Here is a 10,884-nt window from a genome sequence, read left to right as displayed (position 1 = left end):
AGGCACTAGACTCGAAGATACAACCAAGTATAGGCAACTCATTGGGCGCCTCATCTACCTTACTAACACACGTCCGGACATCTCTTTTGCGGTCAGCAAACTTAGTCAATATCTAGATTGTCCTACTAATGATCATTATAGAGCTGGCATGCATCTTCTTCGCTATCTCAAAGCCTCTCCAGCAACTGGCCTTTTCTTCAGCAGCGACTCTGACCTCTCTTTATCTGGCTACACAGATTCTGATTGGGCGACCTGTGCCGATACACGTCGTTCTATCTCTGGACAATGCTTCTTTCTTGGCACTTCCCTCATCTCTTGGAAGAGCAAGAAACAAGCCACGGTGGCTCGCTCTTCATCCGAGGCTGAATATAGGGCAATGGCCCTTGGTTCCATCGAAGGACAATGGCTTCTTTATCTCCTCAAGGACCTCAATGTCGATCATCCAAAGCCTTTCACAATGTACTGCGACAATCAATCCGCACTCCATATCGCTGCCAATCCCGTCTTTCATGATCGAACCAAACATATAGAAGTGGATTGCCATATCACAAGGGAAAAGGTTCAAGCTGAGATACTCAAGTTACTGCCAATCTCTTCAGCTCACCAAACAGCTGATGTATTCACCAAAGCTTTGCCTCCTGGGCCCTTCAAGCAGATGTATTCCAAGCTTGGATTAGTGAATTTTCACTATCCAGCTTGAGGGGGGATGTTGATACCTTAAGCTAATAACATCATTTTAGCAAATTAGTTAGATTGGCTATGCTTTAAGTTAGCTGTAACTAGCTGTAACATTATTTTAGCAAATTAGTTAGGTTACCTATGCTGAGTTAACTTTACTATATAACAGCAACCTCCCACTCCTGATTTGTGAGGTTCACCACTTAAATTTGTGTACCAAACCTTTTCTTTAATCTGAATCTCTTCTTTTTCTTTGAGCTCGAGTCACAAGTTTCCCGAATTTGAACAATAAGCCCTTCAATGAATTCTTCAAAGCAGCCGCAAAGTTGAAAATTGAAACTTGAGACTTTAGATTTCAATATATTTTATTTAAACCCGAATTTTCAAGCTTAAATTTATTACAGATAGTTATGGTAGTGATATACTGATGAGATATATGAAAATATATAATAACAATTGAAGAGAGGGGAGGGAGAATTCAATTATCTGAGGAAGAGGGACTACTAAAGTTTTGATCATACTATTTTTAGAGAATGATTTCTATTTTCGTATTGAAACTCCTATCAAAACAAGTCGAATTAGTTGAATTAAATATTTGATCAATAATATATATATATATATATATATATATATATATATATATATATATATATATATATATATAGAAAAGAAGAGAAATTAAACAAAACCATAACGCATGCAAAAGCAAAGCTACATCCAATTATGTGTGCTAAAATTTGGGCTCTAAGAAAGACTAGATCATGATTAGGGCAAATATATATGCATAAATAGTAGCGGCAGGGTTTACTCTCACGTGCTATACAATTCGTTGGGCAACCCTTCATCTCCTATGCTATATATTGCTTGGCCATGTGAGATTTCACTATTTGAGAATCATATTTAGTACTCTACGAAGGAAGCGGTAATAATTTAACAAGAGTAAATGATCAAATTTTTTTTTTTAAGATTTTAAATTAGTTATATTAATTTTTTTTGTTATTTTTATTGTTGACAGTATTAGAATTTGTTAATCTGACATGTTAAATGATATTATAGTATATATTGATAGTCTTAATTGATTGTGAATATAATAAATTTATGAATTAAATCAAATCAATTTTAAATTAAAAAACTTCATCAATGCCTTAACAGCCTCCTCAAATTGATTTTGATTTGATATAATTTCATCAACTTATTATATTAATAATTAATTATGACGATTAGATATATATGCTGTGATGTCATTTAATCTGTTAGTGAATTTTTGATGTCATCAACAATAAAAGTAAAAGAATATGATTAATTTAAAATATTTAAAAGATAAATTTAATTAAAAATAAATTTTGATGTCCAATTTAAAGAATGATTAATATTTGACTATTTTTTCAATTTAATAATAATGTACAACCCTCTTCCTCTTTCTCTCCCTCTCTTCTTCTTTTTTCTCTATTGTTTTTTTTTTTTTTGAATTATTTTTTGTTCCTACACAAAAACAGACAACAAGAAAGATAATTACAATGATTAATTAAATAAGAGAAATATTAAAAAATTAGTCATTTTTTTGCTATTAATTAATAATAAATATTTAAAAATATGGGTTAAAAATATACTATTAAATTATTAAACTAAATAAATTCAATTGATGGTTAAATATAATAACAAAAAAATAATAAATTTTGTTAACTATCGAGTATTTCTCATTATTAAATAATCAATATATAATATGTAATATCTGTGTTATAATAATTAAGTTGTCTTTTATATGTATGATAATATTGTTGATAGTTTTTATTATTCACATTAAAAAGATAATTGAAAGTCCTAATTTATATTTTTAATTATATTTTTAAAATATTAGAAAGATGAATTATAACTTCTAATTATTACTTTTAATATTATTGTAGCCAGTGCGGTTTTTTTTTTTAAAGATAAAGCTACCTTTTTCCCTTTGTAGGATTTTGGTGGAGATACACTGTACAGGCACAGCAACTGTTTCTCAAATTCATCATAATCATAGTTGTTATATGATGAAATCCATTGAGCCACCGAGGGAAGTAAAACGTACCAGTGACATCGTTCAGAAACCCGAAGGAACCGATCAGGCCCATTTCTTACTACGTCTTTATTTCTGGGCTTCAAACATTCTTTTCTTTGTTCATGTGATCATGTCCCACTACAAGATTTTTGTTTATTTGTGGAGATTTTTTCTCCTATTTGTGGAGGTTTATAACCTCCACCAAATGGTTTGTGGGAGTTTCCAAAACCCCCAAAATTTGAGGTGCCACGAGGTCTTTTGTAGGGGAGGTGCCACGAGGTCTTTTGTGGGGGGTTTTTAAAAACCTCCACAATCTATTCAGTGGGGGGTTTTATTTGTGTTTAGTGGAAGTTTTATATTGAATTCTTATAACAATTTTAAATCACTTTTGTGATAGTTTAAAACCTCCGCAAATTGATTTTTTAATTTAACAAAAATAAACTATTTTGTGAGATTTTCAAACCTCCACAAATCCTATAATTATTTATTTATTTTTAATTTCAAATCATTTATTAATTTCATCTCATTTACATACTCTGAAATTAAAAATTTATTTGTTAATATTAAAATTTAAAAACTAAATCTTTCATAAAACATAACTATATATAAAATTTCAATGTCAATAGTTCCAAACATAATTCCATGTGATATTCTTCTACATAACTATTACTTTTTTTTTAAAGTAAAATAAAACAACTTCAATATTTCAATCTCATCTAATTACATAAAAATCTCAATATTTCAGAATCTACTAACAATCTTTGGCACGATAACGTATTTCATTATCAATGACTTGCATTGTCTCCATCAATCTGCAAAATACAGTAAAATTATTTTTAGTTATGATGTTGCTATAATAACGATTAATTACATGATCATGAGTAAGTATTCTGTTAAGTAGATTAGTGACAAAATGAAATAATAATCTTAATCCATAGTTAGTATTTTTAAAGTTAGTGTTTATGTTTAAAATTTTCGTAGTTCGCTATATAATATCTGGTACTAATAACATAATATCCAATAGCGTGGAACAAATAATAATAATAATAATAATTACCAAAGTAAGTCTTTTTATTTAATTAGATATAGTCTTTTTGGAAGTTTTGACTTTTATGTAAATATGAATGACGTTAAAATAATAAGTTAAAGATCTAATATAAGTTGCATGAGATAGTAAATTTAGTTATAGAGAGATTGGATATAGAATTAGAAGGTGAAAGCAGGAAATGGAAGGTGGTTCAATTTAGGGATAAGGTAAAGCCAATTGGTTAATGTTGGTGGAAAATACATTGAAGGGTGTTTGTATTAGTAGTGCATGAGAGTAAAAGTTGGAAGTTCAACTAAGCGATCACCCAGCTCTACAGTAATTAGTAACTAGGAGCGGTAACAGGGAAGAAAGGAAATGAACAATTCTTGCCCGTCTTTTCTTTTAAAGAAAAATAAATATAAAAAAAATGAAAGGGGAAGGAAAGAAGAAAGATTAAGTTAAGATAGAGAAGCAAATGAATGAATCTTGGGGGTTATGCATGGTAGAGCCAGCTGAGCTTTAGAAAAACATCGATAAAGTATGGATGCTTTTGCATAATTCTGCATAATTCAGGAATGAAGAGTAGAGTAACATTTTTGCACAAAAGGTCAATCATTGTCAAACTCAAAGCACTCCTCTTAATAAATACCTTTCAGGCTGAAAGTTGCAACCTAGGCCACATGCACGACAATCATGAACAATGTAGTCAAACCTGAAAATCATGAATTTTATAGTACTATTATAAAAAGCATAAGAACCTCAACAAGTAGAATAGTTCAAGGAGCCAAAACATAAGAACATAAAGAGAAAAATAAGAATCTCAACAAGTAGAATAGTTCAAGGAGCCAAAACATAAAAACATAAAGAGAAACAAAGGAACATAAGGAAGTAAAATAGTAACAATTATGACTTATATGTACAAAAAGAGAAACATAAGAACCTCAACAAGTAAAATAGTTCAAGGAGCCAAAACATATTAGATTACAAAGTAGCAGAAATATAATGATGTTAATATGGTCCCAAAAATAGAGTATTATTGCACTCCATGAATCCTATTTTACTATTTCATTCATATGTAGTAAGTTGACTCACCTAGCTGCTTCAAATCACGAAGTCTGCATAAATTTAAAACAAGAAAAAGTAAAAGTTAAAAGAAGAGAGTTAAGTAATAGAAGTAGTATATAATTTGACTATGTGCACTTGTTCCTTTGTGCTTCATGGGACCCTTTTCCATTTCCCCAATATCATTTTTATTTGTGTATTTGCTTTCTGTTTCTTATTCTCGATAATGACTACTAACTGTTAAGTTGCTTCTTCCTATTTCTCTTCATTCACTTCTTTCATCTTAAAAATGTTTGTATACTCATTTTTATGTTACTTTATTTACAAAACTAACATGCTTTTTTAGTTTTTACCAATAAAATGAATTAGCTATGAAATAAATCTCCTACTCTATCTAATAACAAAAGGAAAAAATGTGTATATTAATTTAGTGTACCTGATCAGACAATTAAATAGCACGACTATTTGCATTTTATAGAACAAGAAATGTACTAGTAGATTTTTTTTGTTGAAAAAAAGAAAAGTAAAGTGAAAGCATTTTACTTTTTCCCTTTTGGAGTGAGAAGTACAATGAATGACTCGGTCCAAACTTGGAGATAAGATTAAGATCATAGGATGATATTGGGATTAATTAAATTTTAACATTGAGTGACATCTCATCAACCAACATATTTTAAAATAATATTTTAAAATAATAATGATGTGTGATAGCTAATTAGCTACTGCTCCTAATTAATTAATTAATTAATCAAAGTTAATTGACTGATAAGGGGAACTTGACTCTTCTTTATTTTTGGTTGAGAAAGAAGAATTCTGATCTCTAGAAATTGTATGCTGATGAGCTTGTTAAGACAGGCAGTGTACGGAGAGATTCTTTGAAGTAGAAAAACAAACCTTTTCCTGATAGACAAGGAAATCGACAGAACCCAATATAAATCCAAAGCATTTAAATCCAAGGAAAGCGTTTTCTCTTCTATCCCTTTTCTTCTGAGGACAGAGAGTCCGAGAGAAGGAGATTTAAATCGAAATAAAACAGCTGATTATGTACAAGGTCAAGTAAGTAAGGACATGCAAGAAAGGAGCACAATTGAATATACCTCATCAACAGAATGAATGTTATGCTGGTCAGCGGTATATATCAGAACATCCTGTTAAAAGATAAAAAGGGTAAAATAAATTAAAAAGCAAAACATTTCCTCCTACATTGAATCATTTCAATAACAAAATTTTGAGAAAAGAGAAATCACTCTCTTTATTTAGCAGTAGAAACCATTTGACCGGAAAAGAAAAACACAAGTGGTAGTAGTGAAAGAGTATAAACTCACTCCAGCCATTGGCATAATTGACATTGGCTGGCCATCCTGAAAACGAAAGAGTCCACCATTGAAATCCTTGCCATAATTATTTAAATAGCACACCACCTTTGATGAAAAAAGTTGTCAGCAACAGTATCTAATAAAATTCAATAAAAGAGAGGAGTAGTGGAAAGTGGAATCCTGACTGCAAAGTGTCGCTGTTTGAGGTAGGGTCTGTTATCATCACTATGCCACCCAATGCTTGCACCTCTACTCCATCTGTTTGATGATTCATAAATACAATAAGGTAAAGATTGTAAAAGAAGTAACAACCAACAAGCAATTGATGGTCCTTACGATAGAGTAGTAACCTGATTAGAGCGGTGAATTCAACAAAGAGCTCATATTGACAGTTGAAAAACTCCTCTAACTTGTCTTTCAACCTTTTTGTTAAGAAATTTGAATGAGGTTGGAAATTTCAATAGAGGGAGAGATGATAAAGAAAGAGAGTACCTCGGATGGGAATGAAGGGAATGAGGAAGTGGTAAGAGTTGGTGGCAATGAGATGGGAGAGAGTGGTTGAGAAGATATTGGGTCTATAGCCAACAATGCTGCTACTCTTGTGTATGAATTCCAGCTCCTGACAATGGAATAAATCAAGGGAAGAGAAGGGAAGAAGCAAACAAGAGAATCTGGAAAAGGAACCTAACCTTGCATTCTTCAAACAGTTGGAATGTAAACAACAGGAAGCAGATCTTCCATGTTATTATCAATCAGAAGCTTGTAAAACAACCTCTCATTCCTCTCCTGAAAAAACAGAGTCAGTGCAATGTCACATGTAAAATGGCGAAAAAGGATTATTGTTATAACTAGTTTGATGGATTTTCCCCTTCATTTGTAGCTGACAATACCCTGCCAGATGAATGCTCCTTAGATTCACCCATTTGCAAGTCTAGGACCAGCCAACCAAACATTTAGAAAGGACAATAAGTCAATAACAATAAAAAATTAAAAAAGAGAAGAGGCAGATACAAATATACAGTACCATGAGGCAATTTCTTTATGCTGGTGGAGTCATCTATATGTACATCCCCAATTGGTTCCTTAAGAACGGTTGAAGTTTCCTATTGAACCATAAATCATCAATTATTGTGCAGAAAATTAAAAACTTCTATCAAGGTATGGTGAGAGAATAGGAAGGATCAAAGTTTTACCTCGGGCAGTAGATTTAAACGGACAGAGTCCGCTGCATTGTTAGCCTGATACAGAAACAAGAAAGAAAATCAAGAATTTGATAGATCTCCTTAGAGTGAAACCAAATTTCAAAGGATGGACATGGATTTATGACTTACAAAAGCAGGAACATCTTGAACAAGCTCTTGCTCAGCTGGAAAATTAAAAAAAAAATTAAAAATCTGGAACAAGCTCTTCATGCTCACATAAACTTTTGTTGTAGTCTAAGGCTCAAAGAAGAATTATCACTTCATTCATTTTCTTGAAATCAAAGTCCTATACAACAACACACCCTAACTCAAACTAACAATTAATCATGATAATATGACATATTTAACGAATTCAAAGCAATACCTCTACAATAGTTTTCGAACTGAATTCCTTCCTCCACTTAATCATGTTATCACACATTAGCTTTGTTTTCCCGAAATTTCAATAGTGTCTGAACCAAATTCCTTCCTTGCATTATAACGAAAATTTCTTGCGAAATCAGTAAGCAAAAATATCAACACTAAGAACACAGAAGGAGATCTCAAAAGTTACCGTGTCGTAACCTCAGGAGACGCGCCGACGGAAGAGCCAACGAAAAAGAGAATGTCGAAGCACGTTACCGTGTCGTAACCTCAGGAGACACGCCGACGGAAGAGCCAATGGGAAAAGAGAATGTCGAAGCACGTGGTGGCATTGGCGCTAGCGGCAAGGAGATGAATCGCTGTGGTGGTGGCAGTGGCCATGGCGGCGGCGGCGACTACAATTTAGGGTTTCGATCAATAGGGCTTGTTCACTCTCCCTCTCCCTGGAAGCTAGCTCTGTTTTGCATCTTTGATAGGAGCTGAGTGTTTGGGTGGGCTTTTGGCAGTTTTGGGTGTGTGGCTATTTGAATTATGTGCAAATTTATTTATGGGGGTTTTAAAAAACTTCCACTATATAACCTCCACCAATAGCTAAGAACCTTGTAGTGTCCCAACCAAAAATATTTTTGTCTTAAAATTTAATTTTTAATTTTTAATTTATTGTCAGTATTAAATAGTTTTACACGTATATCTAATTATGTATCGATACATCAACAAAATCACATGAATAATTATCTAAAAAAATAAATATAATTGAACAAAGTGTGCCAGACTACCTGATGGGAGTCATGAGACCTTATGACTTGGCTCGTTTTAAACTTAGCTCGACTCGACTCGTTTTATTTAACAGATCATACATAATTTTTTTTGTAAAGTCTATTAGTTAAAAATGTTAAATTATAGGCTTTAAAAAAAGACTATAAAACTCATTGGACCAATTCGTTAAAATATTTTTTTAATTATTGGCTTGTCAGACTTTAAACAAGCTAGACTCAAGTATAAAAAAAAAAAAATTTATAAGAAGTAACATGCCTAAACTTAAACTATCTATTTATTTCGGACATTCTACTATACAGATTAAAGTTGTATGAGAGAATATAAATTCTTTTTATAGTTATTTTTGATTATTTTATTGTTGTTCAAAATGTGAATCCTAACTTTTTTTAATCCCTCTTTCATCCCATAAAAAGAAAGATCTGTAAATTTACATATTTACCATATAATTCACCTATTTATAATATAAGTCAGACTCGTTAAAACTAAAGTTTGACTTGACTCGGCCTATTTTTATCATGTTAATATTAATGTATTAAAATTAAACTCTTTGATTTATTATTAAAGTTGAGGTATATTGGATACTGTTTACCATGAAAGCGGAAACTTACTCCTAGGTTTTAACAAGCGCTTATGAAGATAATTATAGATTATTTATTAAAAACAGTTTACAAGCAAAGAGAACTCCTACCTCCAAGGAGGAACTTTTGTAAATTATACCAAGTCTTATAAACTTTCTTGTACCTTTCAAACCAAACCTAGAAATTGTTTACGGACCAAAAAAGGCAGGAGAAAAAAAAATGTATCAAATATTTTAATAAGACATGTGCTTACTTAATTGATGTAAGCTTAAGTTTGATAGGAGCTTTGTATCTTTACGTAGGCAAATAATGTTAAAAAAGAAGACATGGTATGTAGTGCCATGATTGAAATCTTGGAAAAGCAGGAGAATCAATGAATCGTGCACATACACGGAGAGGCCATGACATTGTCTTTAATATTTATTTTAAAATAATATAAAATAAAAAAATTAAGTAGATGGTGATGGTTTTAACAAGGGGCTTTAAAGGCCATAACAGAGATGAATCGTATGAGACTGAGAGGTAAGGTTGTGTTTGTTGGGGAAGCAAAATACAGGAGACTGTCGCCTGTTGATGGCAAAAAGAAGATGCAGGAAAGAGGGATTGTTCGACGAGAAAGTATCCGCCAGCCGCAAAATGAACGTGAGGGTGCTCCGGTTCTCCCAGCTAGTAGTTCTAAGGATGTGAGAAAAGATAAGAAGACGTTAGACCCACATGGGAACGGTTGGACAAAGAAGCTGGAAGTGGCTGTGGCGAAAGAGAACTTGAATTGGTTGCAGAAAAGCCTGATAGGTGGAACTACGACGGCCATTGACTTTGGGGTGCTACAAGATCTGGTTGCTAAGAATTTCCCACAAGTTATTCAAGTACGAGAATTGGGAGCCTACAAAGCTGTGCTAACGTTTGATAGCATGTTGAATGCTGAAGAGACGTACACGTTCAAAATGAATAGCCTGTTACGAATATTTCATAACGTATGGAGGTGGGACGAATCGGAGAAAAGTGATTCTCGAAGAGTGTGGTTAGAGTGCTACGGAGTCCCGTTACATATTTGGTCAGTGGATACCTTTAAGAAGATCGGAGGCCAATGGGGAGAGGTGGTTGGGTGTGATAAAGGGACGGAATCTTGCGCCTCGTTTAGTGTCGGTCGTGTACTAATCGATACTTGTGTTATGGATGTGATCAATGAATGGGTTCATATCACTCTAGATACAAGTGGATTCGACGTCTTGGTAAAAGAGGAGGGACAGGAAGTCTACAGTTCGCAATGTCAGCCGGAAAGAAGAGCGGATAAAGATGTGGCTTGTATTCTCCAAAATAACGAAATAGCTAGAGCTTCTGATGCTGATGCTGTAATGTTGCCGGACTCCACTAAGTTGATCGACTATGGAGATCAGGCAGCGTTAGTGGTTACGGAAAGGGTACGAAGGGAAGAAGATGGGGATAGATTAGTAATTTCAGAGTCAATTTTGAATGAATGGAGTTATGACCACTTAAAGCTCAATCAAAGAAATTCGGTTAAGAATCAACAAATTTATGGTCATATTGATGGCTTGGCAGATTTCATGGGATTGGAAAATAGTAACGAAACGGATTCGGAGACCACAATTCCATGGAGCTACACATGCAACCATAATGGGCTAGAAAGAGAAAAGCCCAGTGGAATATGTTTGAGAGAGGCAAGGGCTACCAAGTCCAACAAAAACAAAATAACCGTGCTGGGCCAAGGAGGCCCAATTTCTTCAACAGCTCTGATTGGGAGAAGCGCTCGCTGCTACACTGGGCTGGACCAGGCTCTTGTGGATCGGGTCGGTCTGATCCAAGGAATTCAGCATGCCTCAGCGGG

General features: G+C 33.4%; 1 protein-coding gene across 9 annotated transcripts; it reads right to left on the bottom strand.

Annotated features, from left to right (window-relative positions):
- Positions 1-3,297: 3,297 nt before the first annotated feature.
- LOC107613843 (NADP-dependent malic enzyme, chloroplastic) lies at positions 3,298-8,211 on the bottom strand. Of its 9 annotated transcripts, none has more exons than XR_015896954.1 (13): positions 7,874-8,211; positions 7,685-7,789; positions 7,450-7,484; positions 7,312-7,356; positions 7,143-7,221; positions 6,808-7,049; positions 6,611-6,737; positions 6,469-6,540; positions 6,128-6,376; positions 5,900-5,950; positions 4,833-4,855; positions 4,390-4,452; positions 3,298-3,525 (listed from the first exon to the last, which is right to left on the bottom strand). XR_015896954.1 is itself a non-coding variant. In XM_088497678.1 (13 exons), the coding sequence occupies exons 1-5, from the start codon at positions 7,528-7,530 to the stop codon at positions 6,818-6,820; spliced, it is 333 nt and encodes a 110-aa protein (XP_088353804.1). In that variant the 5' UTR covers positions 7,531-7,545; the 3' UTR covers positions 3,298-3,525; positions 4,390-4,452; positions 4,833-4,855; positions 5,900-5,950; positions 6,128-6,223; positions 6,304-6,376; positions 6,455-6,540; positions 6,611-6,737; positions 6,808-6,817. The 9 variants fall into 9 exon arrangements, 3 of the variants coding, with proteins under 3 accessions (XP_088353804.1, XP_088353803.1, XP_088353805.1); XR_015896958.1 differs by having other exon boundaries at positions 6,808-6,904; XR_015896955.1 differs by having other exon boundaries at positions 7,685-7,785.
- Between the last annotated feature and the right edge of the window lie 2,673 nt (positions 8,212-10,884).

This window comes from Arachis ipaensis, chromosome B8 (assembly GCF_059453495.1).
Source record: "Arachis ipaensis isolate K30076 ecotype BB chromosome B8, ASM5945349v1, whole genome shotgun sequence".
Taxonomy (NCBI): Eukaryota; Viridiplantae; Streptophyta; class Magnoliopsida; order Fabales; family Fabaceae; genus Arachis; species Arachis ipaensis.
Note: the sequence above shows the minus strand (reverse complement) of the source record. Positions and strands in the feature narration are given on the sequence as shown.

What these genes read in the sequence shown, in the direction of transcription:
- LOC107613843 (XM_088497678.1), bottom strand. Translation starts at nt 7,530, where the DNA reads ATGAAGAGCTTGTTCCAGATTTTTAATTTTTTTTTTAATTTTCCAGCT. An exon ending in TTCAAGATGTTCCTGCTTTT is followed by an intron (nt 7,357 to 7,449) that starts GTAAGTCATAAA and finishes TTTCTGTATCAG; the next exon opens with GCTAACAATGCAGCGGACTC. An exon ending in AGGAGCATTCATCTGGCAGG is followed by an intron (nt 6,905 to 7,008) that starts GTATTGTCAGCT and finishes CTGTTTTTTCAG; the next exon opens with GAGAGGAATGAGAGGTTGTT.